Source organism: Pistacia vera, unplaced genomic scaffold, assembly GCF_008641045.1.
Source record: "Pistacia vera cultivar Batoury unplaced genomic scaffold, PisVer_v2 Contig496, whole genome shotgun sequence".
Taxonomy (NCBI): Eukaryota; Viridiplantae; Streptophyta; class Magnoliopsida; order Sapindales; family Anacardiaceae; genus Pistacia; species Pistacia vera.
Window position 1 is genome coordinate 635,512 of NW_022196330.1, and position 19,436 is coordinate 654,947.

General features: G+C 34.6%; 2 protein-coding genes across 2 annotated transcripts; both read right to left on the minus strand.

Annotated features, from left to right (window-relative positions):
• Positions 1-508: 508 nt before the first annotated feature.
• On the minus strand, positions 509-4,713 carry LOC116105276. Its single transcript, XM_031391723.1, has 3 exons — positions 4,431-4,713; positions 3,809-4,049; positions 509-704 (listed from the first exon to the last, which is right to left on the minus strand). Exons 1-3 carry the CDS (start codon positions 4,711-4,713, stop codon positions 509-511), a joined length of 720 nt encoding a protein of 239 aa, XP_031247583.1.
• Positions 4,714-17,190: 12,477 nt separating this feature from the next.
• LOC116105267 (pre-mRNA-processing protein 40C-like) lies at positions 17,191-18,848 on the minus strand. The gene is made up of 3 exons (XM_031391715.1): positions 18,237-18,848; positions 17,958-18,121; positions 17,191-17,271 (listed from the first exon to the last, which is right to left on the minus strand). The coding sequence occupies exons 1-2, from the start codon at positions 18,454-18,456 to the stop codon at positions 17,994-17,996; spliced, it is 348 nt and encodes a 115-aa protein (XP_031247575.1). The 5' UTR covers positions 18,457-18,848; the 3' UTR covers positions 17,191-17,271; positions 17,958-17,993.
• Between the last annotated feature and the right edge of the window lie 588 nt (positions 18,849-19,436).

Genomic DNA, 19,436 nt, shown 5'->3' on the forward strand with positions numbered 1-19,436 from the left:
AAAATATAAAAGGCCTTTAAATCACTACATTGTCCAGGATCAAAACTTGCAATTATAAATTTAAAAATAGACTCAAGAAATAACATGTACAAGTATGTTCAACACCAAGACACTCCTAATAATGGATAATGTATACAATAATAACTACCAATAATAGATTCTCAAGAGAATTGACTTCAGATGCAAAAGAGAGCAATTAAATAGTAGAATAAGTAGATGACTTGCTCTGCCTAAGCAAAACGAACTCCTTTAATTTTCATTGCACCTGAGAGACATGCCAAGAAGCTGGATCTGTAGTAGATATCAAATTTATCATCAGTTTCAAAGACTCCAATAAGAGGTCTCAAATAGTTACTCTAAAGGTAAATAACAATATTTCATCCAACATATAACATCATAGAAGGTAGAATAAAAGACTCCGGTCATATTATAGGGAAATTGTAAAACTCTTAACGGTAACAAGGAAGTTCCAACAAAAACCTTATAAAAACCCCTGTTAAGGAACCCACTATCTCTTTCTACCGCCACACTCTCTCAAAGAAAGGGCAAGTGTTTCTCCAGCTCCAACATTATAATATGCCAGTGACATATTGTCCTTAAGAAAATATGCCAGTGACATATTGTCCTTAAGAAAACCAGCTTTTCCACTCAATTTCTGTATGTTTGCAGGAAGTTGGATCTCCCCAGAAATTTTCTCCTTCAAGCTGGCAACAGTTTCAGGTAAAGACTGCAATGTAATCTCCAGGATTTGCCGTAATTTTTCCACTATGGACTACGGCGAGTGGTGGTGGTGTTAGAGGACAGACGGCGGTGGTGGTAGAGGCTCGAAAAGTGTGGGTCTTGTAAAGGATAGAGCGTTGGTGGAAGAGGCAGACCAAATGACTACTACAAGTGGTGGTGGAAGACGATAGCCCACGGTGCTGGTGGTGGGGTGGTGGTGGTGGAAGACGATAGCTTGCGGTGCTAGTGGTAGGGTGGTGGTGGTGGGAGAGCAATTTCAATTTTGGGAGAGATTTGATTTAGGGGAATGAGTGAAATTTGATTTAGGAGAAGGTGTGAAATTTTTGAGAGAGATTTTTGATCTGGAGGGAATTAAATTTTTTTTTTTTTTTAAGTTTTTGGGCATGAATCTGACGTGTAGCGTGAATCTGACGTGTGGCATATGCCACATATACTAACACGTCAGTCAGGATATGTTAGTCGGTATTTCAGTCGGTCAATGCAGTCTTACTGCAAAATTATCCCTATATGTGTCAGAAATTGCGCACTCCCATTTTTAAAATGAGTAATATTATATTTACACCACTCATTACGTCATTTTCATTACACCACCATCATTTTACTAATAATTATTTTATTATAATATTAAAAATTAAAAATAATTAAAAATTTATGTAGATGTGAGATATGTCACATCATGGTGTAATGAAAATGGTGTAATAGGTGGTGTAAATGTAGCATTACTCTTTTAAAATCATTACTGATTTGAAATTTTGAATCTCAAAGAAAATTACAAAATCCGTAAAGATCTTTCAAGATTTGTTCGTTATTAGTATTTGATTTTTTATGCTTTAAATAACAACCGAATTCAACGCATAAAGATTTGTTACGTTTAATAGATGTAATTAAAAAAACTTAAATCAATTTGTTAAAATTAAATATTAAATTGAAATTACTAAAACCTCCCACTATCAACATAAAATATCATAGAGTGTATTTGTTTTATTATTTTGGGTGTATTTTTGAAAAAGTTAAATTGGGTTATTATTAATTTGAATTTGAAAATGTGTTTGATAAAATTATTTTTAATCTCTTATATTTGTTAATTTAGTTAAACACCTCCTACAATAAAAGTTTTAAAATTAACAAAAACACTTCCATCCACCCATTAAATGCCGGCAATCGACCATCACCGTCGGAGGGTAGCCGGAAGTCATTGAAATGGCACACGATCGACTGATTGGGGGTGTTTAGTTAAATTAACAAACTTATGAAGTTAAAAATTATTATGACATAATGAAATTCAAATGCTAAGGGTCCGTTTGGTTCATTATTTTGATAGTTTTTAGAATAATATTTTGAAAAAAATTAAATTGGGTGGGTATTACGATGTAGGATTTGGAAATTAACAAAAATACCTCATATGTTTGTTTATTTACTAAACACCCCTATAATAAAATATTAAAAGTTAACAAAAACACCCCTAACCCACCCATTAAATACGGACAGCCGGCCACCATCGCCAGAGGGTGGCCGAGGTGTTTTTACAATTTCTAAAAAAAAAAAATTGGGGGTGTTTAGTTAAATTAACAAATTTAGGGAGGTTTAAAAAAAATTGAATAATATTTTGAGAATAAACCAATTTTACTGTTTAACTTTATTGGGAAAAACCAGAATAATATTCGAAAGAGTGAAACAAATGGAGCCTAATTGTTTGCGTCAAAAATTAAGTTGCCCGAAGAGATTTAGTTTTATTGCCCTTCTAGTAGTTGAATACCCAAAAATGGGAGCCTAAGTTAAATGATTGATTCAATTGCATCAAAAGTAATTTCTTATTCTTCTTATTGATCTCCAAATTCTTGATTATACCCCTTTATATAGAGCTCCTCACTAATTGGTGGTTACTTCTCTAGCTTACCTACCCCACTCTTTTAGAATAACTTATTTCCAACCCAAATTTATTGGAATTCTTTCTTTCCCTTCATAACTATGACTATCTTCCACCACAAACATCAAATTGGTACAACTTTCACACCAAAATTATGCAACCTTCACATCATTTTACTATTACATCTCCAATCTGTTACACTAAAAAGAATATTCATTAGAATACTCTCTTTCTTTTTCTTCAATAGGACACCAAATTGGTGTAAAACACCAAAATGGTGTTCAAATATTTCTCCAAATTGGTGTGAATGAATAGTGTCACACCAAATTTGGTGTGACTTTTAAAATTGGATTCAAGTAACATTTGGATACCATATTGGTGTTTTACACCACTTTGGTGTCCCATTGGAGATAAAATTTAGTGGTGGATTCTAACTTCTCCCCATCACCTTCACTCACATGGTCCACTACTTTTTCTTATGGAGATAGGTGCAAATTACTCTTTACCTATAAGCTTTATTTACTTCTCTTAAGTGGCCCTCAATTCTCTCTTTAAATGGGCTTTCATCTCATTTCTTTCTTCGGCTTCTCTCTCTAAACTTGGCTTTTATTAGACATTTCCTAGCCCCATTCTTACAAGTTTTTCTTACCATCTTCCTAATTATAAATTTGAGTAGATATATTGAGTTAAATTGCTTCCAAAAATTTATATAAAATTCAATCTCACATTTTATATAACTTTGGAAAATTGATGCTTGTCTTCTACTTTCGAAATTGATGGGTAAAAGCATTTTGCTATCATCAAATCTTTTGCCTTTTTTATTAATTTTGATTATCTATTGTTTTGTGTTTTCCAATTATGAACGCGTTTCGTTTCGCTACAACACTATAGCAAATTCACTCCCACTACAGCGAATATATTTTCGTTTAAGGGGAATTTGGTTTTAAAAGATTTTAGGTGGAGAGGAAAGTTGTAGAAAGAAGAAGATTCTTCAATTATATTGGACAAATGTTTTGTACAGTACCTTTTAAGTAAAAGTAAATTCTAACCAACTCAACTAATTTAGTTAACTATAGTTACATTTAACTAAAGCAACATTAATGAGAGCTATAAGCTGAGTTGAAATGTAGCTAAAGCGTATTCTTCAATACCAACCCCCCTTCTCTCGGTGGTGAGTGATAAAGATTCAACACTCCCAACCTGGATAAGAGGTGATGATGTAGCTGACTGCCGAGTGCTTTAGTAAAAATGTTTGCCCTTTGATCACCGCTGGGAATATAGTGAGTTTGAATAAGACTGGCCTGCAATTTCTCTCGAACAATACAGTAGTCTATATCAATATACTTAGTGCGTTCATGAAATATTGGATTCGAAGCAATGTGCAAGGCTGACTGGTTATCACAAAACAAAGAAACTGGAGACAAAGGAGGATAACCAAGTTCTGTCAACAATTGCACCAACCAAACGATTTCACAAACTGCAGAAGCCATGGCCCTGTACTCGGCTTCGGAAGAAGATCGAGAAACCGTCACTTGTTTTTTAAATTTCTAGGAGATAAGAGATGATCCCAAAAAAACACAAAATCCAATGATTGATCTTCTTGTAAGCAAACAAGAAGCCCAATCGGAATCACAATAGGTAGTAAGCTGCAATGAACCAGTTGATGGAAAAAATAACCTCAAACCAGGAGCAGATTTAACATATTTCACAATCTTTAAAGCTGCCTGCATATGTGAGTCCTTAGGAGCATCCATAAACTAACTCAACAAGTTTACTGAATAGTTTAAATCAGGGCGAGTCATACATAAGTACAACAGTTTACCAATTAATTGCTGATAAGCGGAAGCATCTTTTAGTAAGGGATCTCCAAGAACATTGAACTGCTTACCATAATCCAAAGAGGTGAACTTAATGTGCTGGTCAATAGGAATAACAGTAGGTCTAGCACTTGATAAACCAGTAGCAAAAATTAATTCTAAGGTATATTTGCGTTGGCAAATGGAAATATCAGACCTAGCCACCTCTAAAACAAGGAAATATCTAAGTAGCCCAAGATCCTTAAGCTTAAAATTTGACTGAAGTAACCTTTTTGTATCATGAATCATGTCAGAATTACTCCTAGTGATGACTATGTCCTCAACATAAACTAAAATCACCACAATGTGAGTGCCATGTCTTTTGATAAAGAGGGAATAATCTGATTTTGCTTGGGAAAATCCTCCTTGAAGCAAGGCTGTAGTGAGCTTAAAGTTCTAGGCTCGAGAAGCTTGTTTAAGTCCATATAAGGACTTGTGAAGTCTGCAAACCAGATTCTGTCCAGAAGGTTTATGGAAACCTTGAGGTAAAGACACACAAATCTCTTCTGATAAATCACCTTGTAAGAATGCATTATCAACATCAAGGTGATACAAAGGCAAGTCATGAATTGAAGCTAGAGAAAGAATAGTCCTGACAGTCACGATTTTAACAACAGGAGAGAATGTTTCCTCATAATCAATTCCAATCTGTTGTGTGTAACCTTTAGCCACCAACCAAGCTATATACCTCTCCAAAGTGCCATCAGCATTAAACTTTAATTTGTATACCCATTTACATCCGATTGGACTTTTACTAGGGGGCAATGGAACCAATGACCAGGTATGATTGTTCTCTAAAGCTTTAATTTCCTTTGACATAGCTTCTACCCAGTTAGGATCTTTGGAGGCTTGGGAAAAAATAACTGGTTCAGTTAAGGAGGAAATTTTGCTACGCCAGGCTTGGTAAGTGAGTGAAAGGTGACTGTAAGTTATGGAATTTGAAATTGGATATTTGACTAAGTGAGTTTGTGGTGAAGAGGGAAGTATAGGACAGTGGTAGTCTATAGTCCAGATGGGAGGTTTTGTAATTCTTGTGGATTTCCTTAAATGTATAGTAGAGGGTTGAGCTGAAGTATCAGCTGTAGATGTTGTATTTGTGATAGGAGAATCTGTTGTTAGAGGTATATTGGAGATAGATGGGGAATTAGGAGACACAACTGGATATGATGTATGACCTAGAAAGTCATCTACATGTATGCAAGGTTGTGAAAGATGTGTATTGGAACAATCTATTTCTAAAAAAGAATCAGATGGAAAAACTAACAAATCTGTTTTGGACAAGCTGAAAGGATAAATGTGTTCATAAAAGATCACATCTCAAGTGGTATGAACTGTATGGGTGTCTAAGTTGTACAGCAAATATCCCTCTTTATCTAAAGAGTATCCTACAAAAACACATGGAATGGACCTAGGGGTAAATTTATCTTTGGGAGTAAGGATTGTAGAATATGCTAAGCAACCAAAGACTCTCAAATGTGTCAAGGAAGGAGGGTGCCAAATAATTTTTCAAAATGAGAGAGACCTTTGAGGACAATGGTTGGGCACCTATTAATTAAATAGACTGTTGTTTGAATACAGTAGCCCCAAAGTGTGTGTGGCAATTTAGAGTGAAACTTTAAGGCTCTAGCAACCTGTAAAATGTGTGTGTTTTCTCTCCACAATACCATTTTGTTGTGGAGAGTAAACACATGAACTCTGGTGCTGAATACCTAGGTTTGCTAACAAATCATGACAATTCTTATTAAAAAACTCTAAGTCATTATCAGAATGAATGCATTTAGGCGTTACATGAAACTGATTTTGAACCATGATTAAGAAATTTTTAAGCAACTGAAAAACATCAAATTTAAATTGCATTAAGAAAATCCATGTTACTCTAGTGCAATCATCCACAATTGTAAGAAAAAAATCTTGCATTTCCAAAAGTAGGTACCTTATAGGGACCCCATACATCCATATGCAAAAGATCAAAAACTGAATTTGAAATACTTTGGCTTAAAGAAAAAGGTGTTCTGGTTTGTTTTGCCAAAGAACAGATTGGACAATGTGAAGAATTGGAAAATTGGAAAATTATTAACCAGTTGTCTTAGAATAGGATTTGGGACATGCCCCCAATCTTTTATGCCAAACATTGAAATTAGAAATTGCCCTAGAACTAGGAATTGAAACTTTGTTTATTACTATATTGCAAACACTCGGTGTAGAAAGCATTTAGGCAAGGGTTTTGATGTCAGAGTTGTGGAGTGATGATTGTGTGAAGGGCACATGAAAATATAAGCCTTGAAATTTTTTACCAATCCCCTTCAACCTGCCACTCCAGAGGTCCTAGATTAAGTAAAAATCAGGGTAAAAGGCAATTACACAATTATTAGCTGAAGTGTATTGAGAAACAGAGAACATATTGTATTTGAAGTCCGATAAATTCAATACATGATCTAGACCAATCATATCATATATCCTAACAAATCCAGTGTGCTTAATTTTGGTTTTGGTTCCATTTAGTAGGCCAACATAAGTTTGTAGATGAGAAGTTGTGTCAATAGGTGCATTTAAGCTAGACAATCTACTAGTCATATGGTCTATCGCCCCTGAATCTATAATCCAACTTGTAGTGTTATTAAAGCAGGATAAAAGTGATGTAGGTATACCTGCCACATTAGCTGATGCTGAGATATTCTCCTTTCCAAGAAGTTGGAGTAGTTGGGAGTATTGTTCTGCCGAAAGAATCGTACCTAGTGCATTTGAACCTTTTGGTGATTCCACAGGAGTATTAGAGGTTGTATCAGGCTGTGTATGTGCTTGATTAGTTGCTGCCCTATTCTTTGATCCATTCTTCCCTTTGTAATCAGTCGGGTAACCATGAATTTTATAACATGTATCCCTCTTGTGCTCTGGTACATGACAAAACTCACACTCTATATAAGGCCTTTTCCCTTTATATTTGGGATTGTGGTTTTGCCCTTTCTGTGTGTTCTGTGCATACAAAGCAATGGTTACATCTGAGCCACTATTATTGCCTGACAGTATTCTCTGACTTTCATCTTGATTGACAACAAAATATGCTTGTTTTACAGAAGGCAGAGGTGACATCAATAGGATTTGGCTCGAACCATAGAATAAGTGTCATTTAATCCCATTAGAAATTGTAGTAATCTCTATTGGTTTAAATGCTCAAGATAAGCCTTAGCTGATATACTATCAGGTGGTGGTAAACTAATTAGCGAACTCAATTCATCCCACAACGCTTTTAATTTGTTGTAATAGATGGCTACGGACATAGTACCTTGTGTGAGGTTAACAATCTCTCGATGGATTCCATAGATTCTTGTACCACTCACTTTATGATATTGCTCTTGTAGATCCTGCCAAACTTGATATGCATTAGTGGAATATACAATGCCATTGAATATCTCTTTTGATACTGTATTAAAGATCCACGCCAAGACAAGTGAATTACATCGTTCCCACTGTGCTCCTAAGCTCAAATTAAATGGTTTCTTGCATGTACCATTAACAAAACCAAGTTTATTTTTAGCCCTAAGTGAGACTGTCATGGCTCTGCTCTAGATTCTGTAATTTTCAGTACCTGTAAGTTGTTCAATTACCAAAGCAGCCCCCGAAGTATCAGATGAATGAATATACAACGGCGAGTTCATGTCTGAGAGATTCATCATCGATTCACTGTTGGAATTCATCACTGTGAGCTGATTGTGCAGAATAGGTTGAAGCTTAAACCATATCAAAGAAATTGATGAGTTAATCAAGATTAGTTGTTGAAGAAAGGAAGAAAATTCTTAGGAGATCAAACCCTGAGCTCTGATACCATAAAAGATTTTTGGTAGAGAGGAAAGTTGTAGAAAGAAGAAGATTCTTCAATTATATCAAACAAATGTTTTGTACAGTACCTTTTAAGTAAAAGTAAATTCTAACTAAATCAACTAACCAACTCCACTAACCAACTCAACTAATTTAGTTAACTATAGTTACATTTAACTAAAGCAACATTAATGAGAGCTATAAGCTGAGCTGAAGTGTAGCTAAAGTGTATTCTTCAATAGGTTCTATTTTGAATAGCTTGTCCGTTTGTTATTACAAATTTCTCCTATTCCAATTTTGAATTTCTTCATATCTTTCTTACATAGATCAGTATTCTATCAAACTAAATCATCTTTTATAAAATATTGAAAATGGTTGAAAAACATGTTCCACATGTTTAACAATATTTTAAAAATGTAAAAATAAAAACATGGTTGGTATGTTTGTCGAAAAGCAACAATTATAGACTAAAAAGTTTAAATAACATTTTATTATTTTTTTCATAGTTATTAGATTAATAGCGAAATAATTTAATTAGAATCCCACCAAGTAAAAGAACTACATTCAAGACCAATATTAGCCAGCCTATCTGCAATAAAATTACCTTCCCTATACTAAATTTTGTTAATTATTTGAAGTTTTTTGCTTATATTTTTTATTTTATTAATACATAATCTAAAATTGGTAAGATTGACTTTTGCCTTTGAAAACTATTGTATAACTTTTAAAAATAAGATATATAATATGTTGGTGTGAAAATCCATACCAACCTGAAATATTCAATTGACTTCGATGAAATTGAGTAAGATAGAAACAATTAATAACAATCAACAAGAGATTAATGAAAGCCAAAATAATTGGGATTAGTATAAATAAATATATGAAAACGAAAGTAAAAAAGAGATATATCTAGATGGGATCAAGTTGGATGGTCATGTGATTACATATAATCTGGAAGAAAGATCAGAAACATAATGCAAGAGAAGATTTTTAAAATGATTTGGCAACATGTAATTGAGCCTATAATCTACTGTTGTGTTATTATTTTTTTTTGGGTGTTTTTCTTTTTTTATTATTAATTATAAAGAGTTGCTCTCTCTCTCTCTCTTGATGAGACATATGTGTAGAAGAATGAGAGATTTTTTACTGCCCGGAGGGCTTCCATAAATCATAAAGAAAAAAAAAATAAGTTTATATACTGCCTCTGCATATGTGCGTGGCTTGCATGAGAGACATGTGGAGAGAGATAGATCCACTAAATATGCTGAAAAGTCGGTCTGTATGTGAAAGGTTTGCCCCCACTTTACAAGTTACCCCAGAATGCTGTGACATGTGGCAGTCACGAAGACCCTTCAGAATTTATTGCACAACAAATATAAATTAATAATGCTAAAATATGTTTATAAACAAAGTAGAATTTTTAATTTTCCAATATAATTATATTTTTTCTTCTTCTTCCTCAAGTCCACATTGCCACCACTTATATTTTTTTCTTAAGGCAAAATGACTTTCACCTACCCAAAGTTTGACATAAAGACAGATTGATACCCAAAAGATTTAAAAATAACAAATAAATACTTTCTGTCATATTCTGTTAGGGATTTCTATCTGCTAAAAGACAGTATAGTAATTTCATCTACAGTCACAAAATTTTTAAATTTTAAATCTTTTTCTCCATATCCATTCCCACCCCAAGCCCATTTGCATAGCCCTCTTGTGTCATCGATCGATTTTTTGATCGAATTTAGCATTTTTCTACGAAGTTCAGTGATAAACAGTGGCATTGGCCCTTGCTGGTGCACGTTGGGAATGGAGGTCGGTGGGTATTCCAGTCTTTTCACCATTTTTGTCTTTTAGCAGATGGAAATTTCTAACAGAACATGACGGAAAGTGGGGTTTGTCATTTCTAAACCTTTTGGGTACCACTTTGTCTATACAACAAACTTTGGGTATGTGTAAGTCGTTCCCCTTTTTCTTAAAACAAAATTTTAAAGGAGCATTTGGTTGGAGGTTATATAGGATTATGGAGATTATATCATCTTATATTACTTGATTACCAAATTTGATTGTCAAGTAATATAAGATTTCAGTAATCTTCCAATACCAATAGTAGTTACTGTGGGTAATATTAGAAATAATCTGATAACCTCTATTTTCTTAGGTATTGTAAGATTATTTGATTATTTTATTTTATCCCTTATTAATAAAATTTTTATACAATAATGCCCTTGTTTTAAAATCAATTTACATGAATCTGGCTTTTATAATTTTACTTTAATTAATTAACTTTTTAGACAAAATTACCCTTGAATTCAAAACAAATTGCAACCCACCCAAGCCATCACCCCCAGCCACCTATCGCTGCTGACCGCTGACAACCAGCGGAGGCGACCACCGTAACGGTGCACGAAAGGCCAAAAATGGCCTCCGTGTGTCAATCTCTGGACAAAAATGGCCAGATTGATGCACGGAAGCCATTTTCGACCTTCCGTGCATTGTTAGGTTGCCAGCTGCTGACAGTGGTTGGGTTGGAGGGGGTGCATTGTTGATTTTTCAAACTTTTATTATAGGGTTGTTTTTGCTAAGTTTTTAAATGTAGGGGGGGTTATAAATAATCTAAATAATAATATTTAATTAGGGGATAATTCAGTAATTTAAATAACATACCTACCAATCTATTCCTTCTAACCAAACATATTAATATAACATACTTACCAATTTATTCCAACCAATCAAACACATTTCCCTAAACATTCCCAATGATCTTTAGGGTAATCTTTCTTTCCATTAATACAATATTCCCTTTAACCAAACATACCCTAAAGCTAAAATCAACTTGCAGCACCCACAATCCTTAGATCCAGGAAACAAATTGGCAACACATAAGATGGAAGTAACGACACCACCTTGCTAGAGCATGGCCATAAGTAGCCTTGCTGGCTGCCAACATTTATGGAGCGTGGCTACCATGCATGGCCACGTCGAGGTTTTATAGTGGCCTACAATGGCTGCGTTATGGATCTTGGTAGCCTTCCCTTGGTTAGACTGTTACCTATTTGCAACATTTATCAGGCCACCTTACCACAATCGCACAACACAAGAAACACCTCATAATTTATATTCAAATTATTTGTCTTGAGGAGCATATGTTGAATCTTTCCTTTGCTGATACTCAAATTAAATGTTGTGAAAGAAACTTTGATTTAAATAAAATAATGAGAGAAAGTTAGAGAAGAGGACTTGTTTTTGTAAGAAAGGAAAAATGTAAACGAAATTCATTACCAAATGTTAATTTGTTTTGCTTTGATATGCTCTTGTTACATCTAACATACTAATGGTTTGCTTCTCTGATACATGCATATGTTCTACCTAACATACTTATGTTTTACTTCACAAAATAAGCCAATACAACATTATCACATCCATTCACCACAGAATAACATTTCAACTCGTAAATTTGGTCATTATGACTTATTGTTTGTTAACAATCTATTTCATATGAGTACTCTTGATTCATTACTAGAATATTCACATACTCTCGACACGTTCGTAAACGTAGAAATCGCATCACCCTATTATTAGAACAACGCAAAAAATTTGGCCGATCAGGCCTATCTTAGTCCTAATACTCCTACGCAGCAAACAAACGTCATTCTACATTAATTGAAGATGACATAATTATACACATTAGTCTCGCTACAATTAGCAGAATTCATGAAATACAATTGCATGACACAACTAATTCCAATGCATATTGGCCACGCTCAAGTTAATGCAACATGCCAAACATACTAGCGCGCGTTTTCATTTGGACTCACCTTACAATGTAAACCAGTGTTGGATATCGATTTAAAATTAAACATACCGAAATTCATGACAATTATAATAAAGCATGTACTTTTTATATAGCAATTATATATCCCTTATATAACAATTAGAATTAGCATAAAATTGCTAATTCATATTTATAGATACTATAATCATCAGTAGACGCCAAAAGTTTGTACACTAATCACTCATAGAACTAGTTTTTTAATTAGAAAACATATCAAAATTTGCACAAATATGGCCATAGCTAAAATTAGAGAAGAAAGGATGACCAACCACAATTTAAGAAAAATTATGCATTACACTTAACCTTGGAAATAAAATGTACACTGGATCAACAACTATCTCTCGCATTTTGACAAAGCAAATATGTATTTAGGGATATTAGGACAGATACAAGAGCAGAGAAATTGGTCATATTCACATAATACATAAAAATAATAAGAATAACCAAAGAATAAAACATATTCAAAATAAGAAGGCGGCAAAGGAAACAGTACCCCATCACTTAAATCTCAGTTCTAACAATTTTGTGACCCATTTAAAAAAGTTAAATCCATCATGTTAGTGCAATCCGCCTCATCTTTCAAAAGAATATAATTCAAAACATACACTAATGTTTATTTCAGTTTTCATCAAGTGATCCAACTTTTCAAGTACTAAACTGTGAATACATTAACATGCTCGCACAGACATCAAATTTTTAAAGTTGGCAGATCCTAAAACATAAGAGTCAATTGCAATTTCCCCCCTAAGGTATCATCACTAAATGTGTTGGTAAAGGTTAATTTGTAGCACTTGAATATCTTTTCGAGAATGCTATTTCTTCAACAATTGAATGTGACATATATTAAAGACATTTGTATGATAGTATACAACATTCCCTGGTCAAGTTGAAGATGCTAAGAAAGAAATCAATGTTGCAGTGAACAATAGACTCATAATAACATTTATAAGACACGGGCAACAGTTGAATCAATCCTGAGATTGCATGTTGTTTTTTCAGATGGATTTAATATTGATTCATGAATTTCTAGCGCAGACTACAGATTCATACACTATGATTTCTTCAGAGAATTGAATACGACAGGTTGACACTGTTCGTACTAACATTCAGTATTTTGAATATGAACTAAAGATATACACTTTGAAAAATGAAATTCAGAGTCATTGTGTAGATTACTGATGAACAAGACACATGCTAATGGGACTGATAATATTTCTTTCTTTCCCGAATTAAAAGAGAAAAGGAGCTGAGTAGTAAAATTTTAAACATTCAAATGTTACTGGCTGAGGTTGCAAATTGATAGAAAAATAAGACACGGAGATTCAGATTGTCCTTAAATCTCTTGCGTGCTCTAGACACTTTTTGCAACCAACCAACAACATTGTTCAACAAATATTCAATAAAATACCTTTTTCTTTAAGGTAAAAGTAAACAGTCAAAGTTTTGAGTCCATGCAAGGCAATGAGATAGACACATGGTGCATCACCAACTTTACAATTAATAGCAGATACAAAAGAAGCTCCACAGAATTCAATAAAAGTCCATATTTATATAATTATTAAGTCGATGGTGAAAGAAATCTTCAAATATTTTATAATCCCTTCTCACTTATATGTGAAACTGAATCAAATGAAAAGGCTTTGAGAAAAGAGTCCTTCTACAGATGTTCTGGCATTTAGAACAAGTCTCTAAATATCAGCACTTGAAACATTGCACAGTGTAAAATACAAATTTAGGGAAAAAAATAAAAGAGATTAACATGTTCTATAAAATTTCTGGTAATCTGCTTGATAAGAGTGAAAGTAAGCATATCCTAGGAAGAGGTGGTGTGTAGGACTAGTGGAATACGAGGGAGAGAGAAACAGGAAAAATCTATATAATAAGAACGGGAGAAGCTCAGAAGAAATGGAAGAGAAACACAATGTGTTGAGAGAAAAATCAATCTTCACCATTGAAGTTTAGTCTACCACTAAACAACTAAGACTATAAAGTGGCCCCAAAAAAAAAAACCTAAAACTTCTATCAGCAACAAATGGTTAATAGCATAACATAGTTGGCTTCCCACATTCTCTGGTTGATTCTTATATTTCAGCAATTGAGATCTAAGTATATGTAGCATATTGATTATTGATACCATACAGCATAGGTTTCACTCACTTTCTATATCTATAATACTTGAACAACATAGATTGATAATACTGAAATAAATAATGTTCTCACAGAACTCTTTCTACCCTTTTTTTAATGAGAATCAAATGTCTCATTCAATATCAAATCTTGGTTTTTCTATTGTAGTAATACTTTTTGCCATCATTTGTTGTAACCAATGCCCAATCAGTGCCAACCAAATAGTCCATAAACAGAAGAAAACATAAGAAAATTACGAAGGAAATACTATACATTTCTTCAATATAGGATACTCCTTAAAAAACTATAATAGACAAAAGTTCACCATTTAACCCTATTAGTGTTTAGTGGATAATTTTAACTATGATATAGTGTCAATTCAATGTACTACAAGCTAAAAAGACGCAATGGATCTTGTTATAGGGATGATACTACTCTTTGAATAAGTTATTAGGCATGATAGAAAGTATATATTATTGCCTTACTTATCAACTTAAGCTGTCAACTAAATTATAATGAATTGTATTTATCATTATGGTTGTAACTTTTATGAGCAAGGGCAAATAAAGGAGGGTGCTAAAGCTTAAATACTATTGTTAGGCCCTTACCAAAGGGAATTTCAGGAAAAAGGATAGGGTTCTGCAGGCAAAGTGGTGATCAGAAGTTTCCCATTGGAAGAATGGTCTGACCATTGTAGTCACCAAAAGCTTACATGGTATTCAGCCAAATGGAAAATTATCTAGTTCAAACAGTAGACCTTGAAATCATATTTTCAAGTTGTTCCCGTCATTAATAATATTGATTTAATAATTTGAAATGGCAAGTAAATCTATTTTTGGGTGAATAACATGGATCAAAGGAGAAAGCATAAGTGATTGATTTCCTCACCTTTTTTAGATTATGTCATCATAGATTCTTTTTTTTAGGTCGTAATAGATTTGAGAACATCCATGTTTCCTTCATCGGCTCATAAAAACTGGAGCTGGATTTATAATTTCGAAAGGATTTAAGAGATAAGGAGATCTTGAAATTTTCAACATTGTCGAGATTGATTGATAATGTGCTTTTAAATAAGAACAAGGCAGATAGGATGACCACGGAACTTGCTCTTAAGATTGCCACTCCTCTTAATCCTATTTTGACAAACTTTGTGAAGAAAATCTAAATGATGACTTCAACCAATTCAATATGATTTGGAAAGCACATGTTCCCCTTAAACATTGAAGTATTTGCCTAGACTTTAGCCCTAGAAGAATTCACAGAAAATAAAAATGCTATTCATGAAAAAACATACAGCAATAAACCTGCCCCTTCTTTCTGTAAGTGCAAAAACACTGAAAAAATAATTTCTCATTTACCACATATTGGCACTGTTTTAAAAACCGGACTGGACCGGCCGATTCAACCGGTTGAACCGGGAACCGATCACGTATCCGGTCCGAGTCAACATTAAAACCGTCACTATACATTAAACCGCGTTAACCCGGTCAAAACCCTGATAAAGTCAATGAACCGCCGGTCCGATAAACCGGTCTGATTTCAAAACCCCCAACCATACCCAATCGCACTACCGCAGCCCATTCCATCGATTTCCTTTCTCTGTTTCTCAGATTCTTCTCATTCTCAGTTTCTCTACTAAAATTTCTTAGATTTCTTAGCTTCTCTTCGAAAATTTCTCCATTAAATTTCGTTGATGATTTTTTTTTCTATGAAACGTATGCACATCTTGTGTATGTACAGGAAGAAAATGGAAAACAAAAACGAAAAGGAAGACTTAGAGATAATCGATTACAAGATTGAAACTTGCGATCAAGAAATTGCGTCTTTAAGGCCGGTGCGTGTCCAGGCAGAACCTTGACTCCACCAGATCTTCATCTTCCACAGTTGCTTGTATATAGCTGTTAGTCTCCAGCTTCAATTGGTTCTGGTCAGCGAAATATGTTGAGGAGGGGAACTGACTGAATATTGTTTCCACAGAATCAAATTTTTGGTGTTTGAGATGAAGAAGTTGAGTCACCAGAAGAAAAAAAACAGAGGATGTCATGCCCATTGATTAGCCATTGGTTTTGTCTGGTAATGGCATGGTGTCGGTGCTGCTGAACCTGTTTTGTTTTGGTTTTCGAATTTTCCAATGTTTCCCAAAACCAAAGCATTGGCTCCCTAGAAATGTTGCAAATGTTTTCCAAGGCCAGTTGTATTCCACTACTTGGTCATGGGCCAATTTAAGTCTCAATTGTTGTAGAATGGGGCTGAAACTATATTGTATCAACATTTGGGCTACACAAAAGCCCAAGATCCTTTAATTCTATTGTTTGAGAAATTTCATACTTCTTGTTAAATGGTTAAGGATTTGATGGAGGAAATTAAAAGATAGTGAGAATTATTTGTTGTATGAAGTGTGTTCCAATCTCATTCCAGCCAGTGGTCTTTTGGATAAAGTTTTTTTAAAAATGTGCTGATGTCATCACACATTGTGATGATGTCACCGGTCCAACCGACGGTCCAACCGATTGGACCGGTTGAACCGTGACCCGGCCAGTAGAGCGGGTTGCCCTCCGGTCCGGTTTTTAAAACAATGCATATTGGCTTCATTTTCATAGAAAGATGGCAAGTAAGTTAACTTCCAAAGGGTCATCCTGATATAATCTTACCTTTTAGCATAAAGTTTTTGGGCTTTCTTTAAAGGAAAGAGAGCTAGGACCTCAAACGGGCCAATACAAAATTTGAACTCAAGCCAATGCTTCGTGAGGGCTTGCTTCGTGAGGCACTTTAGCTCAATCAAAAGCACCAATAAATCTTCAATATGTAACTGATTATTGCTGATGATCGATATATATTTGAAAATTACACAACAGACAATGAATCTTCAGCACTCAATATAGACATATAAAGAATCCAGAAAACTGAACCAAAAAATTACATGAGTCGAAGCACATTTTGTTTCTGAGGACAAAACTGCTAGTAAGATATTGCCAAATTTAAATAACTTACATTGAAACCGGAGTTGGTTGCACAGAAACTTTGTCAACCTGCACAATGTTAAAACAAAATACGACACATGATTAGACACACATTCAACAGCTCAAGAAAAGGCTAATTGAAGCCACAAATGATAGCTAAAAGGGAAGCAAAACACCACTAGCCGAGAGGTCAACGAACACTAGTTTTATACTTCAATAAAAATCCAATGGTACGATGCCAGAAAGCATCTTAAGAGTTCAAGAAAATAATAATTCCTCAAACAGTATATGTTACCCAGTCCATATATTTGGAGTAATACGCCAGCAAGAATTTTGGGCAGTGCCAGAAATGCTAAGCGATCTAATATAATCTCATTATCCCTCCCCTGTATTTTTCAGAATCTTCCAGCAGTATATCCTACGCCTTTTTTGTAGTTCTAAACCAGCGTGCTATCATTATTTGTGCACCAAATTACTCATGACTTCTTTCATATTATAGCAGGGTGGTTTTGGGTGGGAAAATTAAAACAAATACAATTATATGGACTGGACCGAAAAAGGATCAGATAAGAGGTCAATCTAATCAAATGCATCACCAATAGAATTTTACCTCAAAGCTATTCCATTGACATTTTGGAAGTTATACAAAATTTAGTACCAGAAGTATGCTTTGCATAAGAATATATAAACAAAATAACATGCATAGTGCTCTAACAACTTATCAACAAGTGACCATAAGTAATAATTACATATACCTCCCCCTTAAAGCCAGCAGGTTTGTTATAAGTTGATTATCCTGTTTCAGCATTATAATAGTAGACAACCCCTGTATCAGTCTTGTGGGCTGTCCATGCATCTAATTGTTCATTGACAGCAGATCGCTCGTTTGCGTCGAACTCATGTACACATTCCCTGTTATCTACAAAGCCATGAAAGATTGATGAGGCAAAAATTGACTCCAGGTAACAACAATAAGGATAAACAGCTCTTACATTGCTAGCTGATCAGTAATCTAGCATAAACCCTGAGCGTACCAATTCCAGAAGGTGGTTCTGTCTGCATCCCTGAAGCGCCTACCACTTGTTGCCCCGAAGCAGCAGAAGATGTGGGAGTTGCACCAACATTTGTCACAGAAGGAACACCAGGAGGTAAAGAATCATTTGATGCAACAGAAAGATGAGGTATGCCACGTGTCGGCAAAAGAAAGGGAGTAGGATAAACAGGGGGATATGACGAAAAAGGCGGCCTAGGCATGACACCCGTCTGTGGGTGCTGCAACCAGTGTCCCTGAGAGGAACCAGTTATAGGAGGTAACGATGGATGGGTAGGGTATGTTGAATGCTGAATTGCTTGATTTGATGGAGCAGGAGCAGTTGACACACTGGGTCTCCATACTGCAGAAGAGTTTGAATCCAAAATTGCTGGTGAAGCATCCTTCAGTGGGGATGGCACTAGTCCGAGAGGGCCTGGTGTCCCTGGAGCTCCAGATAATCCTGGTGGAACGGGTAAAAGATGAGACAGTGTGCATCCATGAAGTTGGACCAACTTTACTAGTTGAAGATGCAGCCACTGTAGAACTAGAAGAATTATTTAAAGACTGAGAGCTGGTTGATGCAGATGATCCAGGACCAGCTCGTGCAACAGCAGATGATTGTATCCTGCAAAAAGAATAAGTAAATCAAAAAATAATGTTCTCAATACAAACAAACAAACAGTTAACCTCCATTAATCACAAACTTTAATTAATTATCATTCAACAACAAATACCATTCCACTGCCTCATAAGCAATAACCAAACATCATTATGTATATTCTAGAGAACTAACTCCTTGGCAGAATATAATTCAAAACTAACAAAACCAGCCAGTAGCTTGGTTAGGAAATTCTTAAGACTTAAATATTAACAGAATTCAAAGAACTAGATAAAGAGACTATAATACAAAAGAGTATTATCCTTCAGGTTAAAACCTAATTTATTTTGATAATAAAAAGTGAGTGGCTATGATGACATTCATGATTCTTGGTTTTCTTAATACAAGATTTCATTCATAGTATCAGTCAATGAACTCTTCGATTCCAGCAATCTTAACTTTGGAAGCGGAATATCTTCAAACACCAGCATCTACCTCGATTAGACTCAGAGAAAGAATAAAGAAGAAAAATATGCTACACAGACTCCTTGGCAGAATATAACACAAAACTAACAAATCAGCCAGTAGCTTGGTTAGGAAATT